We start from the raw sequence: 27,799 nt of genomic DNA on the forward strand, positions 1-27,799 counted from the left end.
GGCCTGTGTGTGTTTTTTCACACCTCAACCAACATAGCTATGCGGACAAAGCTCTGTAGTGTAGATGTGGCCTGTGACTTCATATTTTTCCTGTGAGGTAGGGAAGCATTATCCCATTTTACATATGGGGAATCCTGGACCAGCTGTGTGTGTGTGTGTGTGTGTGTGTGTGTGTGTACTAAATAGGGGGCTGCCTAAAGCACCTAATTTTTATGGGTAGCTCTTATTCTCTCATTCTTCATGCCCCCATCAGCTGAAATATCATCATGGTGCTCCTCCATCACCATCATGGCAGCAGCAGTAGCTGGTAGCTATCAGACCAATGCTGCTCTGGCATGGCTGCCTGCCACAGCTAGGACAGCTTTGAAGCGCATGTGTCTGCCTCTGTGAGGGTGCTCCCTCTTTAACTGAGACCAGGCGCAGTGGCCAGCGCTGGGAGTCATCACATCAGCAAAGCTCAGGCCTTGCTGCTGCTTCCACAGCAGCTGAGACCACTTTGGAGAGGGCCTGGGGGGACCAAAGTGCTTAGTGCCAGCTGTGGAGAACTGAAGTAAAGACTTGTCCAAGGTCACAAGTCTGTGGCAGAGCTGGGAACTGAAGCCAAAACACCTCAGCCCCTGTCCAGTGAAGCCCATTCTTCTTGAAAATGATGCTCAGGCAAAATCAGGCTCTGAAAATGTGTTGCTCTTTCATTCTGACCTGCTTCCACCGACCACCATCAGTTTAAGTGTTTTGAACTTGAGCTTTATTATCCAGTACAGGTCTATAACTCAGATAAACAGCTGCCTGCAGAAGTGCTAACAGAACAAAGAAAATTACAGTAGCATGAAATGATCACATCTCTAAAGTAATAGCAAAATGTTTTAATAAACAAAAGGCCACTTGCTGTCTCGCTCTTGCACAATAAATTTTTTATAAAGTCATCTTAAAGTTTAGGGAAGAAATTCGTTTGTGCATTGCAATGAAAGAACGTAAGTGAGTGAAGCAGATCACATTAACCAACATCATAACTTCGAACTGCGGTGAAAGCATAAACAAAAGGAGAAAATAGCTCTTGCTCAAAGAAACACATTTTGGTTTGGGGGCTCTTACCTCCAGCCATTCCAGGAAACCTGCTATCTCTTGCCCTATATTGCGTGTATTCTGTGCTGCTATAGGGTAATGCTGGTGAGCAAGTGTAAGCCAGTCTGCAATAATCACATTTGTTTGTTTATGCTGAGATTTCAGGGCTGCTACCATCTTCCAGATCCACCCTTCTAACATTCCATCTACCTGTAAAAAAGGGTTTGGGGGGAGAAAAAAAGAACCTCTTTACCAAGTACATTCCTATGAAATTCCTGACCACTAATTGCATGAAAACCAGAATATGTGAGCAAGGAGGATTATTTAGTAATCATCAGGTTTTGGGAGCTCTAAGGTTTTGTATATCCCTTCTGAGGATGATGATAAAATGTTTGCATATAGTAGTCAGATCGGAAGGATAAAACAAACTCAAGAGCCAATATCAAAAGCATTCAACTTTTGGGCCTTATGACATGGGCCCTTGACCAAGGGTGGCTCTATGTATGTTGCCGCCCCAAGCACTGCAGTCAGGCAGCCTTCGGCGGTCCGCCGGTCCCGCGCCTTTGGCGTACCTGCCGCCGAATTGCCGCTGAAACCGCGGGACCGGCGGATCTCCCGCAGGCATGCCGCCGAAGGCAGCCTGACTGCTGCCCTCACGGCGACCGGCAGGCCGCCCCCCGCGGCTTGCTGCCCCAGGCACGCGCTTGGTGCGCTGGTGCCTGGAGCTGCCCCTGCCCTTGACAATGAACAGGTGCTACTGTATTTACACTCTCTTCCAGGGATAACTGAATAATTTCTCAGATTTCATTTTAGAGCAGCTAATCTCCAAAAATCCTAGGTACGGGGAAAGCGGTCGGTGTGGTGGTGGAAGATTGCTGGGAATCTAGATTTCCAAACTTCTGATTTTTTTTTTAGAAGATTCTATCAATAATTTTGAAATCTGTCTTGCCCCATTTTTGTTCTTGTTGTGTGCATGCACGAGCTCTCTCTCTCTTTTTTAAAGGTCTGATCATGAAGCCTGTATTCACATGAGTAGTCCCATTTAATTATTTGGGCCATACATTCCTAATGCTTTTTTGATTGCAAGAATCCTTAGTTTCTATCAAATCTAATACAACCAAATTTTTTAATTGCTAAAGCTGTCAGAATTAAGTTAAATGAATTGAATACATTTCCTTTGCTGGGGCACTTTACAGACTTCTAAATCTCTTCTCCACTGAGCCTCTAACAGAGTTTGAGAATCCATGTTTAAATCTGACTTAAGCACTGAGTTCCAACTCAGGGCCTGACCCCTCTCATACTGAAGTTAAGAAGTTTTGTCACTGACTTCAGTGGGAATAGGATCAGGCCCATTGTTTGCTCAATGAGGACAGTGTTTGAATAAGGCCCCCTAGTTTGGTTAAAGACCCAGGGTTAAATGTTGGCTCCACTGAAGTTGATGGGAGTTTTGCCATTGACTTCAATGAGGCCAAGATTTCACCCTCGTTGTAGATGGGGGTCCAAATAAAAGCTCTTAAATGTACATGTCTCTACCTGATTTGGGGAACTTCACTTGAACTTTACAAAACTGGAACTGTTGACCAGGTTGAGGAACAAGTTGAAACCCTGGTTTACTCTGTCCAAACTTCTGAAATAGTATTCCTGTGCCAATTTCTAACCGCATCCTCATTTTCCACTTTGTTACAAAAAGCTCCATTGGAATTCGGAAGAGTTGTTTATCTTTTATTCCCTTACTTTTTTGTTTGGGGTCCTTTACTGAAATAATTTTAGTGGTGCATTCTCCATCTCTATTCATCTGTAGCTCCTACTAATGCCAAAAGGTATTACATCCATGTGCTTTGGGGCAACACCCTATAAAGTTTTCTGTGATAAAAGATTTGCTCAGACAGTTTTGTCCAACTTTGCTAGTAATTGCGGCTTCTATAAGATTCTGCTTTGAATGTCTGTTAAATGAGCATTTTTTTTAACTGAAGAGCTGATCAAAATTCACTGCAGACTAGAACGGCTGTTTGAACTGGCTTTTTATATTTTTTTAACTTGGAACCAGTTCAGTGGTTATTTATTGCTGTTCAAGGCTTCATTTTCAGCTGAAAGTGTTTATAGAGAATTTCTCTTCAAGGTGTGTGTGAAAGAGATGTGGGGAGATTTTGAGCACTTCTTTTCAATAACAATCTGTAAATATCTGTTAGCAAATAGAACAGACATGAAATCAGTATTCGAGCCTTTAGAGACATAGTACATTAATTCAGCTACTTGTTCAGACTCTGCTGGTTTTAAACCAGAGAATATGAAAATAATCTCTATCACAGGTCTCCTATATGATAGGTTGATATTCTGTCTCAGAATTCAATGGGAGTAACAGACTCTGGACTATTTCAAGATATGTTTCCTACTAAGGAAATCTGCAGTCATTCTTTTCCTAACCTTTATTGGCAGATACTTTGGTAGTAACATAAGGGAAGTAGGTCAGATCAGATGCATCTTGAATTAAAAAGAAAATAATGTGAAGTTCATACCGACCATCCATGGACTATCATCACCAGAGGAAGAGAGGTATTGAAACTGCATTTGTCAAGAGTTTCCAACTGATCAAACAAAATCAGACAGCCTTCTTCAGTTGTATCTATATAGAGTCGAAATTTGGTTGCTGAACTGGGTTGATTTTTCTTTATTCTAATGTGCTGATGCTGTGACTCCAGTGCCTCTGAAATGAAATTAATATAACATACCTAATAACAAGGAATACAAAACCTGCAAAGACAATTTATGCAGCACAGCTTAAAATACATGGATGAATAAAGTTATTTTAATAACTAGCATAAGATGCAAAGCTTGGTCAAAAGCTGACCTTTTTCAAAGTTTGATGCTGTTTGAATCTGGGGTTTGGTTTGAGCCTGTCTCTCTCAATAATTGCAATCACACAGGAAATATGGGCCTTACAGTTATGGTGCATGATACAATATCTGCCACAAGGATAAGGTACAGTTGTTGTGACTCTACAACATTATTGCATGCATAGCCAACAACATAGTAACTCTGCAGGGGACATATAACTAATGTGTATGTGCTAGTAGATGCAAAGCAAGTAGCATTATGATAAAGCAACCATTTAATACAATCCTATAATTCTGTTTTGGGTGACCTCTGACGCCATTAGAGCAGTTCTCAAGCGATTTGTCTCTAGAAAGTATGCCATATTGTTCTTTAAAAATCAATTTGACCATTACAGCTATTTAGAACTTAGCTTGATCATTTCTTTTTCACAGGATACAGTCATGAGTGGCTGACTTTGTATCTGAGGCCTTTGGTTTCAGAGCAGAGCAATATTAGGAAAAGATCAAGCCACAGCAAACCAGGGGGACAGTTTAAAGAAGCAGATATGCTTAACCATGGACTCACTTTAAGGAGCTGTGAATATTATCTATAGCAAGGCATAAAATGTATTGCATTCTTAGTAAATGAGAAGAGCACTTAAAAACCTAGTGAACATAATAAAATGGACACCTTTACTTTGTTTTTTTTCCCTCTTACATTTTTTTTGCAGCACTTTTGCTCTCTGACTGAATTCCTGCTAGTTACTAGGCAAAGGCCCTTTGCCTTTCTGTATTTTATACATTGACATATATATTATTGATGTTGCTCAGTAATAAATAACTATATTGGGGGTTTTGTATAAATGTGGTGGTTGTGATGTGAGCTTTTGGCTTGGTGGTAGGTCTGGGAGGAAGAACTTAAAAATGCTGTTTGGCACTTATTTATGACTGTCAAAGGTGAAAAGTGCCACCAGAGTCTGCTGTGTTATGAGACAAAGGAGTGCCTCAGTCATGGGCGGTGGGTATAATAGGCCAGGGGAGGCTAAGTCTCCCAAAACCGGATACAACACACCTCCCTTTGGAGGCACACTGCCAGCCTGATGCCTTTGGAGTGCTGCCGCTGCTCTGCCCTGAGGCCCCACTCCCGTGTCCCGCTCTTCTCCCGTGGACCCGTCCACACTGCTCCTCTTTGTGCTCTTGGTCCACCGCCTCCCCCTGTGGCCCCCCTGCCTGTCTCTCATACCTCTTTGCCGCTTCCCCTGTGGCCTTCTGAGAGGTGTGTGTGGGGGCCCTCCGGGGAAGGGGCAGAGAGAGATACAAGCAGTAGGGCGGGGGGGGGGGCCTCAGGGGAGAGGGCTGAGCGGGGCCTGGGGTGGAGTGGGGGTGGAGCATGAGTGGGGGTGGAGCATAGGTGGGGCCTTGGGGAGAGGATGCTGATTGGGGGTGGACCTTGGGGCGAAGCAGGGGGCGGGCCATGGTCCAGGCTCCTGTGGCCTCCCCACTTCCAGGGAGCTTCCAGAGCTCAGGTCCAGCCTCCCCAAATGCGGGAGTCACGCGCTGCCCATGGCCTCAATCTGTTAATGCACCTAATGCTTTCAAGAGGAAAACAGTGTATGAAATGTTGAGCTTCCAGAGTGGAATCTGTCGCTGTAGTTTTTCTAGAAGCTAGTCAATTACATAGTAAAATATAATTGCAAAGTTCCATAATGCATTTATATTTTCAAAATAAAAAGGCTCAAAAATCCAGTGCTAATCAGGACTAAGAATTTTAAGACATACTTGGAAGATCTGTTACAGAGAATTGAGAGCAAGATCAACTCAAAATGTGTTACGCTGTACATTAAAATAAATATGTACATAAAACAAAGGCCACTTCCCTGGGAGCTGACAAATTCAATTTCATAGGAAATATTATCTCTTACTTGAGTAAGTGAAATCCAAAGCTGTGATTGTGATTCTATAAGTGCAAACCTTGACACTAAGGGTACGTCTTCACTACCTGCCGTATTGGCGGGTAGCAATCGATTTATCCGGGATCGATATATCGCGTCTTGTTAAGACGCGATATATCGATCCCCGAACGCGCTCACCGTCGACTCCGGAACTCCACCAGAGCGAGCGGCGGTAGCGCAGTCGACGGGGGAGCCGTGGCCGTCGATCCTGCGCCGTCTGGACCCCAGGTAATTTGATCCAAGATACTTCGACTTCAGCTACGCTATTCGCGTAGCTGAAGTTGCGTATCTTGGATCGATTCCCCCCCCCCCAGTGTAGACCCGCCCTAATAGTCTAGGTTCCTGCAAAGCAGCCTGGTGACCATTTGCAGGAAATGCCATTATGGCTTCCTTATGTGCTGCAGAGTTACAGGATGTTTTGTCTTTTCTTTCTTGCTCTCTGTTAATGATGATTTTGTGACACCTCCAAGAGGGCTGTAGCAGAGTGTTGGCCTGTAGCAGAGTGAAGGCCAGCACATCTGTTACCAGGAGTCGCTGGGAGTTGTAGCCTTCAGACAGGGTACATGATTAACTGTTGTGTGACTGCTATAAAGGAATGATCCTGCTCAGTGTTTGTAAGTTTAGAGTTAAGGTGCAGCCCTGATGGAAAGTCCCTCCATGGGGACCTTAGCAGGAGGCCTACGAGATACCTTTCCCCTTAGGCAGCCTTTTCCTGAATACTTCCTGTTCATCCTCAGTTGCTGAAAGCCAGAAAAACCTGGCCTCTGTTGGCTGCTGAATTAGTCAGTTGTGGTGTTTTGATTCTGTCATAGAAATACTCAAGTTAATAAAGCCAAGGACCCGAGTTTCAAATTCTGAGTACTTCCATGCGTGGATGGCTAGTTGAGAGTCACTGACCTTCTGCACCTCTGAAAATCAGGCCACCCAAATACTGAGGCCCCCAGAATTAGTAGATACTTTCAAAAATTTTGGCACAAGCCACTGAGGAGTAGCAGCTTGTGACCTGGGTAATGGGGAGGCATAGCATAGACCAGTGGACTGGAGTGCACCATAGAACCCTTCACAGTCAACCTGTGGAGCTCATTACGTCTGTTGTGAAGGCCAAAACTATAACTGGGTTCAAAAAACAATTAGCTAAGTTAATGGAGAATAGGTCCGCCAATGGTTATTAGTCAGGATGGTCAGGGAGGCAACCCCAATCCCAGTGCAATATATATATTTGTCCACCATGGAACAAGGGTTAATGAAATAGATGCATTCTGAGTGCTTTAGTTTCACAAATTTATCTTTCAGAGGTTTTCTTGCTAGAAATGTTGTCAGTGTTCCTGCTGTTTATCTAAAACCCTATTCACGAGCCTCTTTTCACTTTGAAGTGCCTGTCAAAACCCCCCAAACTGTACACTTTCAAAGCATAATCTGCTGAAGCTGACATAAAATGGCAGGATGTAATGTAGAAAATTAGAGCTAATGTTGTGTGGAACTCTTAAATCAGAGTTTAAGTAATAATGAGCTTAAGGAAGTGTTGGTGAGAGAGAGAAGCTTTTGAGTTCACAGAGTGCTCTTCAGGTGTGTGTATAAGCGCAAAAGCTTGTCTCTCTCACCAACAGATGTTGGTCCAATAAAGATATTACCTCACCCACCTATATCCTGGGACCAATATGGCTGAAACAAGACTGCATAGAATAATGAAGATTGAAAACTATCCACAGAGCCTTGGGTTGGACACTGAAGTGAATAAGACACCACACACAGACCTGGTTAAAGCCACGGCCACAACTTATATGAGCTATGACTAAGGCTACGATTTAGTCACGGAGGTCGTGGAAGTCACAGAATCCATGACTTCCAGAGACCTCCGTGACTTCAGCCTGCGGTGGTGGGGAGCTGCAGGGTCCCCTGCCACCCGCAAGGGCAGGGAGCTGCGGGTAGCCCTGCCTCCGGAACTCTTAGCCACCACAAGCTGTGGGGTAGCCCCACATCTGGAACTCCAAGCCACCACGGGCAGCAGAGGCACCCTGCAGCTCCCAGCTGCTGCAGGTGGCACAGCCCCCGCAGCTCCCAGCCATAGTGGAGCTCCGACACCCAACCCGCAATGTAGGCCTCCAGAGCGCCCAGCTGCCCCGCAGCTGCCCCGCCACTGGTAGTGTGAGGACCCACAGATCCCTATTTTGTCACATTATTTTTAGTAAAAAGTCAGAGACAGGTCACGGCTTCCGTGAATTTTTCTTTATTGCCCATGACCTGTCTGTGACTTTTACTAAAAATATCTGTGACAAAATCTTAGCCTTAGCTATGACATAATGTGACTTGGGAGAAACTGCCAGGCAGCTCCTCCCACAAATTACCTGGCAGAATAAGTGCATTGCAGTTTGCAAACAAACCACTATAAACGCAGAGCAGTTGTCAAAAAGAAAGGGCCGCTAGCCCCCTTCTGCAAATCCACCCAAGGATCAGAACCAGAAAGACCCCAAGTCCCCCTTTTCTATTTCCTCATGCAAAGGATGAGGTGAAAGTTGCCTCTTTCTGCACCAGACATTGAAGCCTTCCTGGTGCCAGGCAATGCAGAATAGGGGTCCAGCCAGTTGCCACATGATCAGTGCTTGGTGCCATCGTAATAACTCAGGCCCCTTGATACCTCAGTTAACCTGCACTGGACACACGCCACACAGGTGGTGCAAATAATGTGATAGCTCAAAGCCCCTTCCCAGAGGAGAGCCTGTTGAAGGTGAAACCCCCCCACCGCTCACTGCCAGTGTGAGGTGGTAAAGAGCCTTCTTTTCCCCCAAAAAAGGAGCTGGCTGAAGCCCAGGGCAAAGTAGGGAAATCTAGTAGTAAAGTCAGGAAAAAAAACAAACCACCACCCCTGGAAAGGGTGTGTGGGGAAAGAAAATGGGTAAGTGGCAGCCCATCCTTATGGGAGAGTAATTCGGCCAATATGACCATGATTGGCCCAATCAGGCTGTGAGGGTGGAAAGTAAAGGTGGCCTCCTGCTCTACCCAAGCACAAGGTTACCAAACAGGCTAGAAGGGCACCATCACTCTGCTCAACTCCAGCGGGGCACTTAGGGCCATGTCTTTCCTTTTCCAGTTCAGCCAAAGCTCTCCTGGCAAACAGTGGAAGTGCATGTGGGGGGAGGAGAGGGAGAGGGAGAGGGAGATGAGGCCCGCAGATCTTCTGCATCTCTGAAAGTGGGCAACAACTGCAGTCGGAGAAGTTCCTAGACACTAGTAAGCTGGCATTCCTACAACCAAATTAGTTATGGAATAAAAATGCTCTGGAGTTTCTTTGGATGGGAAAATTATTAGAAAAATTAAGTTGGTTTTGAAAATGTGGAGCCACAGCACAGTTATTCCTTGCATGTTGTTTGCTTTCCAGATGATTATGGTTTATATGGCACTAGACATATACATAAGATAGGCCAGCCAAAGTGCACTCAAATGACTGTGTGTAGTCAACATCAGGGCTCCAGATGGTGCAACGTTTTCTTGTCATTCCAACATTCAACACTCCCCAGCTTTGGTCAACAGGTTCTATCTACTCCTTGTCCTTTGAGGGAAAACACAACAGGAAGCACTGACACATCATCTTGGGAACTGGCAGGAGTCAAACCAATGCAGTTCTCTCAGCTTGTTTTTCAGGGACTAACAGCAGCTGGTGTCTGTTATGGAGGTAGAATACTGTATGTGTGCACTGACGTTCATTTGAAAGATGATTGGTGAAAGTAAAGGGGCCAGGGCAATTAGCATGAACAAGTAGAATTCTATGCATGGAGATAACAGGACTGAGAGGTGCAAGTCACAGACAAGCAGGGTCTTGAAATTCAATCAGGAAAGAAGATCATGGCACAAGGCAAAAATTGAAATTGGAGATGTGTGGATTTCATGGGCTGGGATACAGGCAAGGCTGTATTGGTGGCATTAGTGGTCCATAGTGACTGAAGAGTGATTAAATTTAGACTGATATAGGAGATTTTTGAGCCAATTCCTATGCTTCCCCTGAACAGTCAATGAAACTGTTAATGCGAAAGTGTGTGTGTGTGTGTGTGTTACTTTTTACAAAAATAGCATACTAGTGCATACCCTGGGTGACAAGGGGTGTGATTGTCTCTTGTGTTTCCCTTTGTGAATTCTTTACCTTTTGAAGCATGAGGGATATTTTTTCTCTGAAAGTTAGAATCCTCCCCACGCCTACCTGGAGGTGAACACCTACTCCATTACAGAGGAATGATTTTTGTATTGGCTAATAAGAAACAACCTGTCCTCCCCAAACCTTTCCCTGTGGAGGAATTCAGCTGCACCACCGTGGGAGGGCACGTTCTGAGACCTACAACAAAAAACCCCTCACACTGCAGGGAAACACAGGAAATATGTCTTATCTATCTATCTATCTAGATAGATATAGATATATCAGACATATCACAATCTGCTCTATGCTATATATAATATGTACAGGACCTAGCAGGTCTGTGGTCTGTATCTAATGAACTTTTTTCAACATGAAAAAGAACCAAAGATTTTGGCTGTAGATACAATTAGTAGCCACTAAGCAAAGATCCTTATCCTGCCCTAGTGTGTTCTAGAGAAAATCATTTTTTTTAATAAGGCACAAAATATAATGGGAGAACTGGAATGTGCATACATGTGTTAGAAAGAACTTTAGACCTATACACTAGGTGTCCAAATTTGATTAGAACAGAAACTATTTAACTACCTTCCTCAGAAAGAACAATCGGAAGAAATACCCAACACTGATATCACTGAAGATGCAAGTCAGTAGAACAAACAGCTGTAAATAATATTCAGGTTGAGCACAACTGCTCTTTTCTTTATTAAGTACAATTTGTTTGATCTGTGGTTTAAACAGGGCTGGATTAACTCTCCTTTGGGCCCAGGGCTATTAGATTTTGTGGGGTCCCTGGGGGTTTGGAGTTGGGGAGTGGGCTCAGGGCTGCGGCAGGGGATTGGGGTGCAGGATCCAGCCAGGAGGCGCTTACCTTGGGCGGCTCCTGGGCGGCGGCGCAACAGGACTACGGCAGGATCCCTGCCTGCCCTGGCTCCGCACTGCTCTCCTCCCCGAAGTGGCCGGTATGTCCAGCCCCTAGGCAGAGCGGCCAGGCTGCTCTGCACGGTGCATTCTGTCCATGCCTGCAGGTGCCGCCCCCGCAGCTCCCATTGGCCGCAGTGCCCGGCCAATGGGAGCTGCAGAGCTGGCGCTGGGGCAGCGTGCAGAGATTCCCAGAGATTGCCTAGGGGCCGCAGGGACACATCGGCAAGCCGGTGCTCGCAGCACCAGGCCTGGAGGTGGGGAAGCACCGAGGCTCGGGGACCAGTGTCTGGCCTGCGGCGCAGAGACTTGCCGTGGGGTGGATGGAAAGAAGCAGTGGGCCGCATCCGGGGCTCCCCTTAGCCTGAGGCCCTAGGCTGCTGCCCTTAAAGTCCCTGCATTAATCTGGCCCTGGGTTTAAAACATAAATGAGTGCATGCTACCTGCAAAGGCTTCTTATATCAAGGATAATTGATCAGAGATCTTCATCACCTGTTTATTATGATACCCTAGTCACACTCCTGTTGATGCTGTTTATTCAGAACTTCCTTCTCCTGTAAGCATTCAGGCTGGTGACCAAGAGAGATGCAAACTGCCAATGCCTAAGTGTGTCTCAAATGACAGTATTTGAGGATTCTGAGAATATAAAAAGACCATCAAAAACCTTTCTAGCAGATCTTTAAAGAGATGAGTGTGAACATAGGCTCAGTGCTGTGATAGTTTAGTTCCCATGTGCTGTTGTCTGTTCTGAAACATCTCCCTTACATCTTCACATATGAGTCAAATAATACTGTGTTTGTTTCGAGGTTTTCAAAGAGGAAGCAGCACATGCAGTATAACCTGTATGTCAAGAAACAGAAATGAACAGATTCTCCTTCTGCTTTGCTCTAAATGCTATGTTAATTGTCTCTCCTCTTGCCAAATCCACATTGCTTCCCTCATTAGTTTTAAATACTGTGTTGGCTCAAAAACCATCCAAACAGACATTTATTTTCTGGTGCTTGTGCTTTGTTCTTCTTAATCTTTCTCTTCCCCTATTAAACTCCCTTTTGTTGTGTAAAACTTCAATGTAATCTTTTTTCCAAGTATGTTTACTTTATGTGGAGCCAAGCGTAGCAGCAATAACGGTTAGTCTGAAAGATGGGCAAAGACTGAAACACAAAAGCCAACAAAGTTGTGGGTCAACCCTTTTCACATTCATTAAAAATCAAAACCTTATGGAAAGAAACCAAATCTCAAAAGCTTGAGGCCTTTTTTCCTTTTCTGGTTAATATAAATACCAATTTTGCAGTTCTTTAGCATCTTTCATCTTAAAGCAATTTAAAAACATCAGTTAGTCCTCTCAGTACCACAGTCAAGTGGTGATTATCCTCAGCAAATGGGGAAACTGAGAGGCAGAGGGTCCTTGGACAGAGTCTGGATTAGAACCTATGTCTCCTGACTTCCACTTTATACTCTCTGAAAGGGAGACAGTGTAGATTATTCTTATATAAAGAAATCTAGGAGGATGTACCACCCCTGAAAGGACTAAGCATCTTTCATTAGTTACTAAGTAACAGGGTTTTCCTCATGGTATGTTCATCTAGGGTGGATGGACTCTTAAATTTGAGAGCTTAAATGGGATTTATATGGTGCATGGGCTTTGTTGGCCCACTGCATAAGGGTGAACTTGCCCCTAGTCAGGGTGTTCTGATGATTTTAATGCTTCTGCCTTGAAGTGTCTGCTGTCAGTCACAGTAATATAGCCAACGTAGGTTTAGTTACTGGTTTAGAGGAGACCCCATCTTAGAATCATAGAATATCAGGGTTCGAAGGGACCTCATAAAATAGGGTGAATTAATCCCTCTAAATACACACACTTGTTCTATTTAACCTTCTGAACTCTTAAATAGTGTTTTTTCAAGCACATGAGGGATTGCCCAGTATTCTACTGTATGAAAGTGATTATGAATTTCACCTGACCTATCCTGAATTCTACTCGCAGCAATACTGGGAAATAAAAAGAAGTCTTGCCAGAAATTCTTAGGACATGTATGTACCACAAACATCAAACTCAACACACATTCATTTAAAGACGTAAGTAAAAGGGAAGTAATGATCCTTCCCCTCCCCCCTTCCTTATTTAAACAAAACTCCCACAGGAAATAAATTCTTATTGAAGTTGATCAGACTTAGAACTGGGCAAATACTGCAAAAAAGTATTCATGGACACTTGTTCAAATACAGACTGTGAATATACTCTGACTATATGTGCCCCTTTTTATTTATTTTCTGCAAACATTCATCCCAAGGATTTTTCCCCCTTTACAGGAATAGTCACTGAAAATATTTGTATGAAAATGTGTGACTAAATTTTTTAGCCAAGATACATGCCAGAAGTGTGCAGATGCCCATCTTGAGCTCTCATTTTCCTCCTGCTTTTAAGAACATGTATAAGGCCGAAATACGTTTTTCATAGTTTCTATTGCTATTACCATAGCTCCTATGAGCCCTAGTCCTAAACCAGGACCCCATAGTGGTAGGTGCTGTACAGACAGAACAGAAAGACAGTCCCTACCCCAAGGAACTTACAATCTAAATATCAGACTAGAGACAACAGGTGAATATAAATGGACAGGCAAGTAGAAATGAGCAATGAGACAATATATTGGTCACTGTAATCTACAGTGGTCTCTGCACAACAGCCGTGCCAAACAATTTTGAATAAGGAACAAATTAGTAAAATCAAAATTTGTTCATGGATAATTTGTGAAAAAAGACGGCTAAGTTTGTTGACTTATTTGTTATGAATAGTCAACCCATCTCTAAATAAGAAATGTAGGAGATAGGAAGGAAATGTTGATCCAAGGATTCAAACTGTGTGTATATCTTGTATAACCAAGTCAGGACATTGTGATTTCTTTTTCTTTCTTTTCTTTTTCTCTTCTTCTCCTTATATATTATTGCAAAAGATAGGGAGAAAATTGCATAGCTGTATGGTTGCTGTATCCATTTCACTTTACAGCAGGGCTATAATGACAGGGGAAAATTTGAAAAGAGGACAGTTTTGCAAAGGATGTGACTTTTTTTTTTTTTGGAGTTCTGTTTAAAGATATCTGTGCTAGAAATAGAAGTGTTCTTCCTCCTCACTTCCCTGCTTTTTCTTTCTGCATGATCTTGCAGTGAAGTGACAATCTAGCCTGATGACAACTTGCCATGGAAATGGCTGAGATGTCACAATTTCATTGTAACTTCTGCACCGCAGTATTAGGTAGAAGAAGAGGGATCATAAAGTATGTGAAATATGACCTCGTATTTGAAATTTAGCTAAAATAGTGAGAATGTTTATGAGAGAGACAAGGTAGAAATATTCCTGGATTGTTCTACAGAAGTTCTCCAGTGTGAAATTTGCTCTTTAAGGGAGGTAAAATTCACCAATCAGAGTAACAACCATGGAAGGCCTTCCAACCCACTGACACTATAATAGCTCTGTTGCATGGCATTGAAGATGAGTGGCTCTGGAGTGGAGCTCTGCATGTGGTAAAGCTACAGGGAATTAAACTGATGTCTTTGCAAGTTCCCAGAAAGCCAGATGTTTCAGTCTAAGATAAATAACTTAGTGACCGAGTATATTAAATTGTTGCAGTTCCAAGAGAATTGGATTTTAGTAGAAACGGTGCTAAAAATATTGAAGTACATACAGTATTTCCCATGGAACTTTCATTTGCTAGTACTTTCCCCTTGCTTTTCTGGTTTCACCTTCTGTTCTTTCTAGTGTTCCTGTTTTTGTTTTTTCCTTACCTTTCATCCAACCCTTTGAATTTTTTAAAACTTTATTTTGTTTTTACTGTTCTAGTCTGGAAGAATTAGTAAGGCAAAAATAGCTGCCCGGGAAGTCCTGGCTTTGAAGCACATAGTGGCTGTTTGCTTTGAGAGTCACTAGGCGTGTTCATCTAAACAACAGTTTAATATGTTCACTGATTTCAGATCAAAGGGCCCAGAAGGTTTTGGGCATGTCCTAAATTTTCTCCAAGGTCATCTCTTACAGTGGGTGCCTGATAAACAAGAGATGATCCAAAGCAGTTATTTCTGCAACAAATTCTTGTAAATGGTATGCATTGCAGGTTCTGTCTGTTCATGTTTTGGGTTTAGAAAGAAAGCTTCTTAGCAAAAAAAGACTTGGAATTAGAGAACATTCCAGCCCCATTAAGACCAAGTTAAATACATTTCCTGCTTATTTACCTTAGACTGAATTCATGTAGATTCTCTATACTATACACTTAGGTGTTTTCTTTTTAATTAATCTCGTGTAATCTATAAATTCAGAACAAAAATATTATATCAAGCACTCCAGCTATAACCCATAAAGATCTTTCATATAATATATTACAGGAAGAGATTTATGGTGGTGTGATATAAAGGGTTTTTTAGCTTAAGTTGGGGCTGATGCATTATTTAAAACTGGCAAAGCTGTTAGTGAGTTATGCAGGCAGTCCAAAATGAGTGCTGAGAAAACCTTTGTACCACACCTTTGTCTTGTATTCTCTATACTGTATGTCACTTACGTTACAGAAAAACTATTTTAGGGAGTTTAAAACTTTTTTTATTAGGATTTTTCTATCACTTTCCCTGTAAAGCCAGATCACCTTAGTTACCATGACCCCAAATTATATTTTAAAAGTCATGATAAGGTGCATTAACTTGGGCAGCTAGTAGTAAATGATGCGTGTCCCATTGGAAGCTGTAAATCTCAATCTCCAAAGGTATAAAGCTGCTTTTTTGTAGCACTACAGGCTCATAGAATATTGGACTTTTAATCTATTGTTGCTCTAGCACTGTGTTTTCCTTGCTATGGCAGGCTTAATAGTTTGGGGAGAATTCCACATTTGGAATCATTTTTCTGGCAAGTTGCTTAAAAAATGGCAGCTCTTGGAAGTTGCTTAGAGTTTGGAATATTGAAAGCAAGTGTCAATGGAGATGGGTCAGTGGGCAGTGCCAGTGATGAGGTGGCCAAAGTTGCTTGATAAACGGTAAACCATGTGATACACTATATTGTACGGCTTTGCAATTTGTCATATGGTTATCACCACCACAGGTGTGGGTATGTATGTGTAGTTTATATAGTTATAGATGTAGAAAAAAGTGTGTGGGTATATTATATATATTTTTGTATAAGTTTGTGATGTACATATTTGTGTATATAATATATAATTATATTTTTTCTATACAATTACAGCACATAATATGAATGAAGTTTGGAATTAGAGGTTGCTGGTATTTGTTTAATATGTAAGGCGCATGTCCATAAAATGTCAGTGAGTATTTTTTAAAATTTCACTGCACATCCATGCATCACTGTGTATTTCTTTAGGCCCTGACTATGGTATTTAATGCAGATGAAGACTCTACAAACAGAACATCTGCACTAGTTTTGGATAACCTTGAATAGGCCTGTGCTTGCAGAGTGATTCAGCTGGTTTCTCCCTGAATGTCTGTCCGTGATATGATGCTGTCTGTGAAACTGATTCAGCCTGGGATAAGAAGTTCGCCCAGCAGGTGCAGCAGAGGAAGCTTCACAACTAAAATTACATGGGGTCAGATCTCCCGGGTGGGTCCTGTAGCTCTTTCTTGTGGATCTGAACACTCCTTCTCCCTGGGTGTCTCTGAATGTGAATCCTGTTGCTATTTCATAGAGATGTCACCTTTTTCTCCAGTGTGTGCTTATTTATATGCTTGCTGGTGCTGTGGATACATATTAAAAATACTACACCTACATCCATTAAAACAACATAGGCAAGATCCTCCAGTCCAGCCAAGCTACATTCAGCATGGAAGACTATGAAGTGGAGGATGAAGAAAGAGGAAAAGGTGCCTTTGGATGCTATGGTTGTTTGAACCCCCAATGCAAGTTACAGCAGCCTGACGTATGCTCTAATTTACACTAGAGGCTCACACTCCAAAGCATTCCAGGAGCCATGGATCTCTGAGTCCAAGGGATGTGTCAGCTGCACCCCTTGTATGAGAATCTGGGAAGGTGGAGGGCATAGCAGGTGCTAGGCTGGGAGAATCCTCAGTGGGTTGGTCAGGCTCTAAGGATTTAGTCCAATTAATCTAATGATGTATAAGATCTGAAGACACTGTAGAACCAGAGCCATAACATATTGATGTGGCATTTGTTTTTCTTCTTGATTAAGAGTTTTAACGGAAAAGGGAAACTCAAGGCACAAAAATCTGTATTCTAATACCATTAAAGGAATGACAATCTCAAAAAGTGAGAAACAAAACTCAGCGATACAGATACATACAGGCTGTGTGTGAGCCAGACACTAAAATGACATTCCCCTTCCCTCACCCAGTAAAGAAAGTCAGATGTCTCCTTTGGATCTGGAACCTACAAGATGCTTTACACTATTGACTCCCTTTAATTTCAATGGGAGATTCAGGTGCTCAGGACCTCACAGCATCTAGTCATTTGTTTACAGTGGATGGCTACTTGTTTGCATTCTCCCTCCCCCTTTTGTCAAGTTATACCCCCCCCCCCAGTAAACAAACAACCTCCCTATAACCAGAATGTCTTAGCAGGAGTCTGTTCAGATACAACCTTGCCTAAGATCAAGGAGCAGTGAGTGACTGGTTTAGTCTGAAAATTATGCAGGCACACTTTATTCTGCATGTGTTTCCTGCCCTGTTTTGCAAGTCATCTTAAAAAGATATTCACTGATGGAAGCTGGGGGAAACAAGAAAATCTGGAGTTACATTAGAGGTTAAAAATGTCTGAGGGATATACACCCTCATGCGTCAGGACATAAGCCAGCCACTAATTTCCTAGGTATATGAATTATCTTCCCTTATATGCAAGTTATTACGTGTATAATTCTCTGATATGGCGTTTCCTCCACCTTCTGCTGAAACATGTGTTATTGGCTACTCTGAGACAGGATGCTAGATGGACTATTGGTCTGCTATGTTATGGCAATTTCTATAGCCCACATGTTTGGGCTTTGATACTAAGACATCAGATTGAAGAAAATTGTAAAGTTCACTGTTTAGACAGAGCACTTCTATTTCAGTGTTCTTGACAAATTTTAATGTTACATGGGCCAAACTGGAAAACAGATTCCCATTTTTTGAGGGTATGGAAACTGGAGAGTATAACCATCAATGAGCTGGGTAGATTGCACTAATTTACAACAGTGTAATGCAATATAGTTGTTGTTTTACTATTTGCATTGCTGTGGTACCTAATGGCAACCAAAAACATGGGAAAATTCTGCTCCTGTTACTCATCTACCCCTACAAATAAAACAACTGGAAAAATGAACAATGGAACGTCAAGTCTTATTTAAAAATTCACAGTAGGGCAGTGTCCACAACCTAAAAACATCCAGAATATTTGCACTAACCAGAAATTTTGTTGTGAACCTCAATAGAAGAACCAAGGACTATACCATGAAGACTGACCTATCCATTCACCCCGTTACTTGTGGAGCAGTACTGCTCATGCTGTTCTTGGTCTTTGGCTAGAGAGCTGCAGTCTCCAGGGCTGTCAATTTTCCTGAGCACCAAACTTTCCAAAATAAAAGACACATTTTGGGTTACAACCTTGACTTTTTTCCCCCTTGGACACAATTTTCCTAGTCAGGCTGAGGTTTCATTGTGATTGATTTCCATGTTGGGAGTACAGGCTGTGCTTGGATTCACCAGCTGCCATTAGTCATTCTTTGTAGACACCTTACCAGTTCATAAATGTAGGAATGGTGAAAGAGAAATGAATTTCTTGAAATTCTTTGATCTTTGCTTATGATATTTTGTTGAGGAGAAGAGATTTATCATAAATTAACTGAACAATCAATTGAAATTCTATGCATAGTATTAGAATTATTGTTAGAACTGGAACAGTTGTTGTTGTTGGACGGTTTGTGAAACCGAGCTGGGTCTGTTGCCACTAAGAGTCTTTCGTTCAACATAATCCACCAAATGTGGCACAGTAAAAGTAAGCAGCTTGAAGCTGTATTCAATTTTCAAAGGAAGCTTGTTCGATTTCAATGAAGAAAATCTATGTATGACAAACTCACACAATGCTATGTTTTACTGGGTATTTTACATGTGTATTCCTGGTACGTGGGAAAACCAAAACTGGGATGATTATATCAAATTTTCTGAAAAAGTGTTTTCAGCTTTCCAGAGAGCGTGTGTGGTTTTTCCATGTGATACTTGCTGGGATCCAATTGGAGAGTCTGTCTATCCTTGGATCAGAAACAACAGGAAAATCCCCCTAATCTTAAAGGTGAGTGTGACAGAGTTGGAGCATGAGCGAGCACTCTGGTCACTATTAGCACTAATTAGGTTCCCCCAGCAAAGACCTAACTGATCAGGGCTATGCCTGATTACCAGGTCAGACTGGGATTAGGAAGTTAATGAGCTAATCAACCCATTAACAGCAAAATGATTTAAAAGGAGCAAAGGAAGGAAGTGCTTGAGGAGGGCACGGTGTGACAGCAGCTAGGTGAGCCTGTCAAGTGGAGTTTTTGGAATAGAGACACTTGAACCCCTCCTTCCTTGGAAGAAAGGAACAGAAAGTGGGAACACAGTGCAAGGCATGGAAGCACTGATATGTATTGGTGGAGACAGTCAGACACTGTAAATAAAGTACACACTGGTGCTGCCAAGCAAGAAAGTCTCTGAGTGGTCTGGGTTGGTGCAAGAGGTGAGGGTACAGGTGGCAGGCCCTGTCACTGTTAGGATGAACTCTCCAAACAGTATCCGATGTATCAGATCTGACAGCCTGGAAAGAGCAAACACTGAATCAAGAGGGCAGCTGCCAAGCAACAAGAAAGAAGCTGTTCAGATTTGAACTAGACTAGCAAAGGGCTTATAAATTGCTGAATGTCTTTGAAATTAGTGGGAGGTGGGGGCACTGAGACCCTTTAGTGGGTGCTCGGCACCATGCAGGCTCAGGTCTCAAGTATTTACTCTGATGTTAGAAGACAAGTGGAGTAGGGAGTTAGCTCCACTTAGGGCATGGCTACACTTGCAGATGTAGAGTGCTTTGAGTTAAACCAGCCTTTGGAGAGCACAGTAGGGAAAGCGCTGCTGTCTGGTCACACTGACAGCTGCAAGTGCACTGGCGTGGCCACATTTGTGGCACTTGCAGCAGCATTGGGAGCAGTGCATTATGGGCAGCTATCCCACAGAGCACCTCTTCCCATTCTGGCGCTGTGGCTTGTGGGAAGGGGGAGGGGGTGTGGGGCATTCTGGGTCCTGTCCCAACACCCCATGATGCATTGGTTTGCATCCCAGCAATCCCTGTGCTTCCATCCACATTTGGTGCCATCTTTCAACATTTTTTGTGCTGTGCGCTCTGTCTTCCCTTTCGGTCTGCGGGAATGGAGCCCGAACTGCTGAGGAATATGCTGACAAGTCTCGCCAGCACGTCATGTTTGGCAGTCGAGTTACTCCTTAAGATCCAAACTGACAGTGAGGACTCCGACGATGATATCGACTCGAGTAACGCATACGACAGGAGATTGCTTGTGGCATTCACGGACATGCTCACCACCGTGGAACACCGCTTTTGGGCTCAGAAAACAAGCACTGAGTGGTGGGATCACATCGTCCTGCAAGTCTGGGATGACGAGCAGTGGCTTCAGAACTTTTTGATGAGAAAAGCCACTTTCATGGGACTGTGTGAGAAGCTCGCCCCCATCCTGCGGCACAAGGACAGGAGATTGAGAGGCGCCCTGACGGTGGAGAAGCGGGTGGCTATTGCAGTCTGGAAGCTGGCAACTCCAGACAGCTACCGATCGGTCGCTAACCAATTTGAAGTGGGAAAGTCAACTGTTGGAATAGTGTTGATGCAAGTTTGCAGGGCCATTAATCGCATCCTGCTTAGAAGAACTGTGACTCTGGGTAACGTGCATGACATTGTGGCTGGCTTTGCACAATGGGTTTCCCTAACTGCAGAGGGGCGATAGATGGGACGCATATTCCAATTCTGGCAACAGCCCACCTTGCCTCCGAGTACGGTAATCGGAAGGGGTATTTCTCTATGGTTCTCCAGGCCCTTGTGGATCACTGTGGGCGTTTCATTGACATAAACGCAGGCTGGCCCGGAAAGGTGCATGACGCACGCATCTTTCGGAACACTGGCCTGTTCAGGAAGCTGCAAGCTAGGACTTTTTTCCCAGACCAGAAGATCACCGTAGGGGAAGTTGAAATGCCCATTGTGATCCTTGGAGACCCCGCTTACCTTTAATGCCGTGGCTCATGAAATCCTACATAGGGAGCCTTGACAGCAGCAAGGAGCGGTTCAACAACAGGCTGAGCCAGTGAAGAATGACCGCGGAGTGTGCTTTTGGCTGTTTAAAGGGCCGTTGGCGCTCTCTGTATGGGAAGCTGGACCTGGCCGATGACAGCATCCCCATGGTTATATCGCGTGCTGTACCCTCCATAACATTTGTGAAGGGAAGGGTGAAAGATTCACTCAGGCATGGAACTCAGATGTTCAACACCTGGAGGCTGAATTTGAACAGCCAGAGAGCAGGGCTATTAGAGGGGCCCAATGTTGGGCTGCAAGGATTAGGGATGCCCTGAGGGAGCAATTTGAGGCTGAAAACCAGCAGTAATGTCTGGTGCCTTGCACAGGAGTGAAGTGCAATGGTTCCAATGTTAGTAGGAATCTCTGTTTGCTACACTGACTTGCAGTGACTATTGCTTTCCTGGGCTAAGGTATCTTTTACTTTATGCAATAATAATGCATGTTTTCAAAGCCAAAAAATCCATTTATTGAAAAGAAACACAACTGCTTGGGAAACAGAAAGGGCAAGGGGATGGGGTGGGGAACGGTACAATCACAGATTTGCATATGTTCTGTTATCATATTCAGCCTTCCTGTCTGGAGTGCTGTGCAATGAGTGCTGCACGTCAGGATGGCTATACTGCATGGTGATGGGGGTTGAGTGCAGTGGGTAAGGGTCGTAGTTTTCAGGGCTGGGTGGTGAAGCTACAGGTGTTGGAGGCAGCTGGTGGTGATAAGAACCCGGATGTTGGGGAAAGTGGGTTGGAGGTGACATGGGGGCACAAGGGAAAGAGTTTTGGGACAAGGGCTGTGGGGGGGGGGGGGAGGGATGGGTGTGATAGTGCTCTGCCAGCATGGCTATGAGCGCCTGGATCAAGTCCACTTGGCGCTCCATGATGCTTATCAGCCGATCTGTGCTTTGCTGCCGGAGCTCAACGCTTTTGTGCCGGCGCTCCTCATTCTGCTGGCGGATCCTCCTTTCACTCTCCCTCCACTCCTGTGCTTTTAGATTCTCGTTAAGGGACTGCTGCATTACTTCATGCAGCATGTCTTCTTTGCTTCTACGTGGCCTCTTCTTAATTCTTTGGAGTCTTTCGGCTGGTGATATGATGGACGGCTGAGATCTCAAGGTTGCATCTGTAAAGGCAAAATGCAACACTTAACAGAGGCAGCATTGTTCACACCAGACAGAGCAATGATTCCCCCGTATTTAAGGGCAAGCACAATCTACACAATAGCATTATTTGCCCGTCCCAAAGCGAGCGGACATAACCCATAGGAGCCCCAAAATGGTGAGTAAGCACAGGGTCAAGGGGGACTGATTGTTTCACGTCTGTACTGTCCTCTGGGTTTCTGTGCCTTGGGGAGAGCCAACAGCTGCAGGGGGCCCCTGATACTGAACACTGTCCCCACATTTTCCACAGGAGTTCGTCCTGGAAGATCTCTCACTGCTGAGGGTGACCTGGGAAGCAAGGGAGGGTTTTCTACTACAATATGGCTTCCGTCCTGGCCCATATGCAGCTTGCCTGTGTGCAGCAATGGTCCTCCCGCCCCTCACAGCATAGTGGCGCGGACATGTTAGCCTGACTGGGACAAGGACCACAGTGGCTCTCCCAAGAAACCTCCGCAAGCACATTGCCCAAGTTCTGGATGAGACCTTTGAAGATATCACTGAGGCCAATTACTGCGATGTGAGAGAGCACATCAACGCCCTATTCTGCATCTAGGCATGCATGCAGCCCTAACCCTGCTTGCCCCAAGAGCCCGCACAGAATAACTTCCTTCCCAAAATAAAAGCCGCTTACCGGGCACGTCCTCTGGTGTTTGTCCTTCCCCAAGCACCGGCCGCCACGACTGACTACCTTCCTCCTAGCTTGAGAACAGCTCCTGGCTGCATGCATCTAGGGATGCCGGTGTGTCTTCCTCCTCCTTAGCACCCTCGCTCCCGCTTTCTACCTCCTCCTGCCTTGTTGAAATGGGCTCTGAAGTGTCCATGGTGGTACTTGGAGTGGAGGTGGGGTTGCCCCCAAGTATTGCGTCCAGCTCTTCGTAGAAACGGCAGGTCACAGGAGCAGCACCGGAGCGGTGGTTTGCCTCGCAGGCTTTGCACTAGGCATTCTGCAGCTCCTTCACTTTAACCCTGCACTGCAGTGCATCCCGGTCATGGCCCCTTTCCATCATGTCCCTTGATATCTGCCCGTAGGTATCATAATTCCTACAGCTGGAGCGCAGCTGGGACTGGACAGCTTCCTCCCCCCAAACACTGATGAGGTCCAGCACCTCGCCATTGCTCCATACTGGGGATCGCCTGGTGTGTGGAGGCAAGGTCACCTGGAAAGATTCGCTGAGAGCACTCCATGCCTGGCTGGGCAAACAGGAAGGGGATTTTCAAAATTCCCAGATAATTTAAAGGGCGGATCTGATGGTTGGTCACCTGACGGCAGGGCAATAGAGTTCAAAATGATGACCAGAGTGGCTAGAACAGGCATTGTGGGACACTTCTGGAGGCCGATCAGAGTGCATTAACAGACCAGAGCATCCACACTGGCGCTGCGGCGCTCCAGCGGGGGCGCATCAAACGTTATTCTACTCACTGAGGTGGAGTACCAGGAGTGCTCTAGCCGCGGAGTCAGAGCGCTCTACGTGCCTTGCCAGTGTGGACGCATCATGAGTTAGAGCGCACAGGGCTGCTTTAATGCGCTCTAACTCGCAAGTGTAGCCAGGCCCTTAGTTTTCTTAGCAGTAGCATGCAATATCAGATCCCTACTTTTCTTCTTTCGGTATCTTGAAAATTGCTCTAGTGCCTTTCATCCTCAAGAGGACAGTGTGTCCCCAAATGACATATATTAAATATCACTGAAATGCAGCCACTTCTGAGGTGGAAAGGTGACAGTCAGTTGGATAATTAGTGCACACCTGTGAAGGAGTGAAAACTTTGGTCAATGGGCATGTTTTAGGGGCAAGCCCCCTACTCACAATTTTTGGATGTTCAAAATTAGCCACCCTCATAAGTGGATGGACTATCACAGTTGCTGAGTCCCCTGTGGTGGTGTGCTGAAAGCTGGAGCAAGGAGCACAGAGTGGTAAATGTGGATATAATAGAGGAAAATAAATTCATTAGCAATGACAAGGATGTCCCGGATAGTCAGCACCACTTCAACATATAGTGAGACCTCGCGTAGTAGCTGCTCAAGTGCCTTCCACCAGGCACCCACAACTTCCACCACAGTTGCTGGGTGCTGAACACCTCTGAAATTCAGGCCAGTTTCTTCTACGTGACTCAGTAGCACTCACAAACATGGAAGGATGGACTTTTGGGCAAGGCACAGGACAGGGAGTCAGGATACCTGGCTCTCCCAGCTGTGCCCCAGACTTGCATTATGACTTTGGGCAAGTCAGTTAACCTCTCTGTAACCTCTAGGTTGGCCTCTGCCTCATATTAGTGTTGCAGACTCATTAAAGTTTATGGAAAGCTGAGATGCTGTGGAGATAAGCACCATAAAAATGCCTATAAATTAAAAAATATTAATAGTACTAGTAGCTAGTTATTAAGTGGACACAGTGGCAATGGATATAATCTGACAGGGAACGTCTTCAAGGTTATAAAATATTTCTAGTTTTAAAACCTACCACATTGTCACCATGGAAGCTTATTATAAAAAAAAAAAAAAAAAGCCCTCCCTCTAATGCTCACTCCCCACACTCTTTGGTGCTTATGCATGATTCAACCAGAGCGTGTTTGCTCTCTGGCTACAGAAAGAGTCATCAGCCCAAAAAAGAGGAGTACAGGTTAGCTAGCTAGCAGCATGCCAAGAGCTTTATTGACATCACTGATCACCTCATTGATTTTTGGCTGCTAATAAACAGGGCAATTTCCCACTGGATAGGTGAAAAGGACAAGATGTGGAAGGGAAATACGCATTTTAAGCAGCAGATATTGCAACCAGTGAAAAACAAAAATTAAATACACTTGATACTGGCTATATTTAATGTCCATGTCATGTGTATATAATTGAACTGTATGCTGATTTAAATTCTACTTAATATTAACTACTCATTTAACAAATTCTCTTGGATTTCCTTATGTACTGGGCCAGATTCTGATCTTAGTTACTCCAGTATTAGAGCAGAATAACTCCACCGAATCTACTAAGAGGATGACACTATTACTTATTTGTATTGCAGTGGTGCCCAGAGGCCACCATCAGCCTCTGGGTTTCATAGTGCTAGGTGCTGTACAACTGCACAGGAAGAGACCTTCCCTATGCTGAAGAGCTTACAGTATAAGAGCTTGATCTTGCAGTTACTTCTGTGTGGATGTATCTTTGCACCCATTGAGAGCCACATTGAAATCACTAGGATCCTCTGTGCGCACAAGGGGTATGTTTCTGTTTATCCAGATGCAGGAACAGGGCCTAACTGAAGAGAAGATGCAACGAAGGGCTGTAGCAAACAGAGGGAATAGGGAATAAAAGAAATGCATTGCATAGACTGGTTATGTGCACAATTAGCACCTAGGAGTATTAGAAGTAACCCAGGTTAATAGTCAAGGAAGTAAAATTAGATTATATGGGCCAAATCCTTGGCCCTGCTCAGGTCTCTTTGTATTGTCAGTGCAGTGCGAAGGGGCCTTAATCCTGTGCTAACTGGGCCACTGAGGATTTGCCCAGCATGATGGCATAAAGCCAGTCCCTTCTGTTCCTCCTCCAGTACTGGTGGTGGGAGGGGCATTCTTGGGGCATAGCCAGGGTGCACTGTTACCCATGCTGGTCCCACGGGGAAGCCATTACAAACCAGTGCAGGTTAGAACATCCCTTAGAAACTGACCCCAGGATTGGCTTACAGCTGGTTCAGCTTCTCCCCACCACAGCTGGCCAGCAGTTCAGCATAGCTGATGAATGATCCCTAAAACTCCAAACTTGAAAAACAAAACTTTGTTTGGTGAAGCCTCTAAGCACTGGGGGGAAGGGTGTATGCTTATGCAGAGCCTGCACCCTAAACCCCCTCCTGCACCCAAACTCCCTCCCAGAGCTGCACCCCTTCCTGCACCCCAATCCCCTGCCCCAGCCTGGTAAAAGGGAGTGAGGATGGGGGAGAGTGAGCGATGGAGGGAGGGGGGATGGAGTGAGTGGGGGGTGGGAAGAGAGGGGACAGGAGTGGGGCCTTGGGCTGAGCAGGAGGCTGGGGGTCCCCAAAAATTTGTAAATCAAAATGGGGGTCCTTGGGTTGCTAAAGTTTGAGAACCGCTGCTATAAACCATACTGGGTAGAATCATAGGGTTAGGAGGGGCAGCCAGGGTAGTCAAGTCTAACGCCCTGCCAAAATGTAGGATTCGTTGTATTTAAACGATCCAAGACAAATGGTTATCCAGCCTCCTTTAGAAAATGTCCAGTGAAGAAGCTTCCTCAACCTCCCTAGGTAGTCTGTTCTATTGTCCTATTGTTCTTACCATTAGGAAGTTTTCCCTGAGATTTAGTATGGGTGGCAATGTGAAACTCCATACAAGTGACTAGGAAAACCTACAAAGAATCTGTAAAAACAGTCATGAGAACCCTCCTCCTTAATGTTCCTATAGCAAATGGGGGGATGCAGCAAAGCTTACCACAGTATCTCTAATATGAAGGAATGGAATCTGGAGAAAATGAACAGTTTACTTTTTATCCAGGAGGTCAAACTCTTACATACTCAAAGTCCAAAGAGAGAGCAATGTCTTGGTAGAAGAGCAAGGGAGCTGTTACGTCACTTGGTGAATATCCGCTACTGCTTAGATCTGTAAGTGTACGAATGCTACCAAAATCATGCAAGAGTGACATCCTTCCAGCCCTTTTGTGCAAAGCAGAGATGCAACAACTGAAGGAGTCAGAAGGAGAAAGATGGATTATTCATGAGAACAGCTGTGTAAATAAAATCCTGACAGGTGAACTAGAAGAGGTTAATTTTGTGTTGTCATCTTAACATTTTTTTGTCACCAAAAAGTCACCTTCCCCTACTGTGTATATTCTATGTAGCACATGCTGGTTGTAACAAATCTACTCATGCTCCCAGTTTTTGGCTGGTGTATTGAATCCAGCATCTGTTACATTCTGTAGGGCAGAGAAGGTGAGATGGCAGTTCATGCATGTGAGAGAGCAGTGATTCAGAACGGGAAAGGAGATGCTGCATAAATCATACTTCTTCAGCCTCTGCCAAGAACGACCATGTCTTTCCACTGTATTGAAATTCATTGTGTAGTCAAAACATGCAATGTCTTTTGTCAACGTGATGATAAAACTGCTTGTATGTGTATAGTGCTTGTCAGCTGAGGAGCTGAAAGCATTTTACAGTTATTTTAACCTCTGCACTCTGAGGTGGGTATGTAGTACACCACCCACAACGCAAATGGGGAAACTGAGACACAGGTAAAGTGACTTGCTGAAGGCCAAAAGGTCATTGGCTGATCAGGAATCATGACCTCCAGTCCTGTGTGCTCTGGCCACTTGGTCACACTGTAAGTGTTAGGGTATTTTTACTAAGGATGTATAAATCTGTGGCAATTAGGTGTGTGGATATAGAGAACTCACACCACACATTGCTCTTACTGTCAGTGATCAATCAAAAATAATATAAAATTGTTCCTTTCTGTTATGCTTTACAGATCTTTGTGGAAATACAG

At 44.3% G+C, this 27,799-nt stretch overlaps 1 protein-coding gene across 1 annotated transcript in view; it reads right to left on the reverse strand.

Annotated features, from left to right (window-relative positions):
- Nucleotides 1–27,799, reverse strand: part of LIPC (lipase C, hepatic type) — a 76,085-nt gene that overhangs the window by 20,600 nt on the left and 27,686 nt on the right. Inside the window, exons 2-3 of the mRNA XM_065411908.1 lie at nucleotides 3,579–3,766; nucleotides 1,093–1,272 (exon numbers count right to left, since the gene is read on the reverse strand). Coding sequence (XP_065267980.1) covers nucleotides 1,093–1,272; nucleotides 3,579–3,766 — 368 coding nt within the window. The remainder of the gene's footprint in view (nucleotides 1–1,092; nucleotides 1,273–3,578; nucleotides 3,767–27,799) is intronic.

Source organism: Emys orbicularis, chromosome 10 (assembly GCF_028017835.1).
Source record: "Emys orbicularis isolate rEmyOrb1 chromosome 10, rEmyOrb1.hap1, whole genome shotgun sequence".
Lineage (NCBI taxonomy): Eukaryota > Metazoa > Chordata > Testudines > Emydidae > Emys > Emys orbicularis.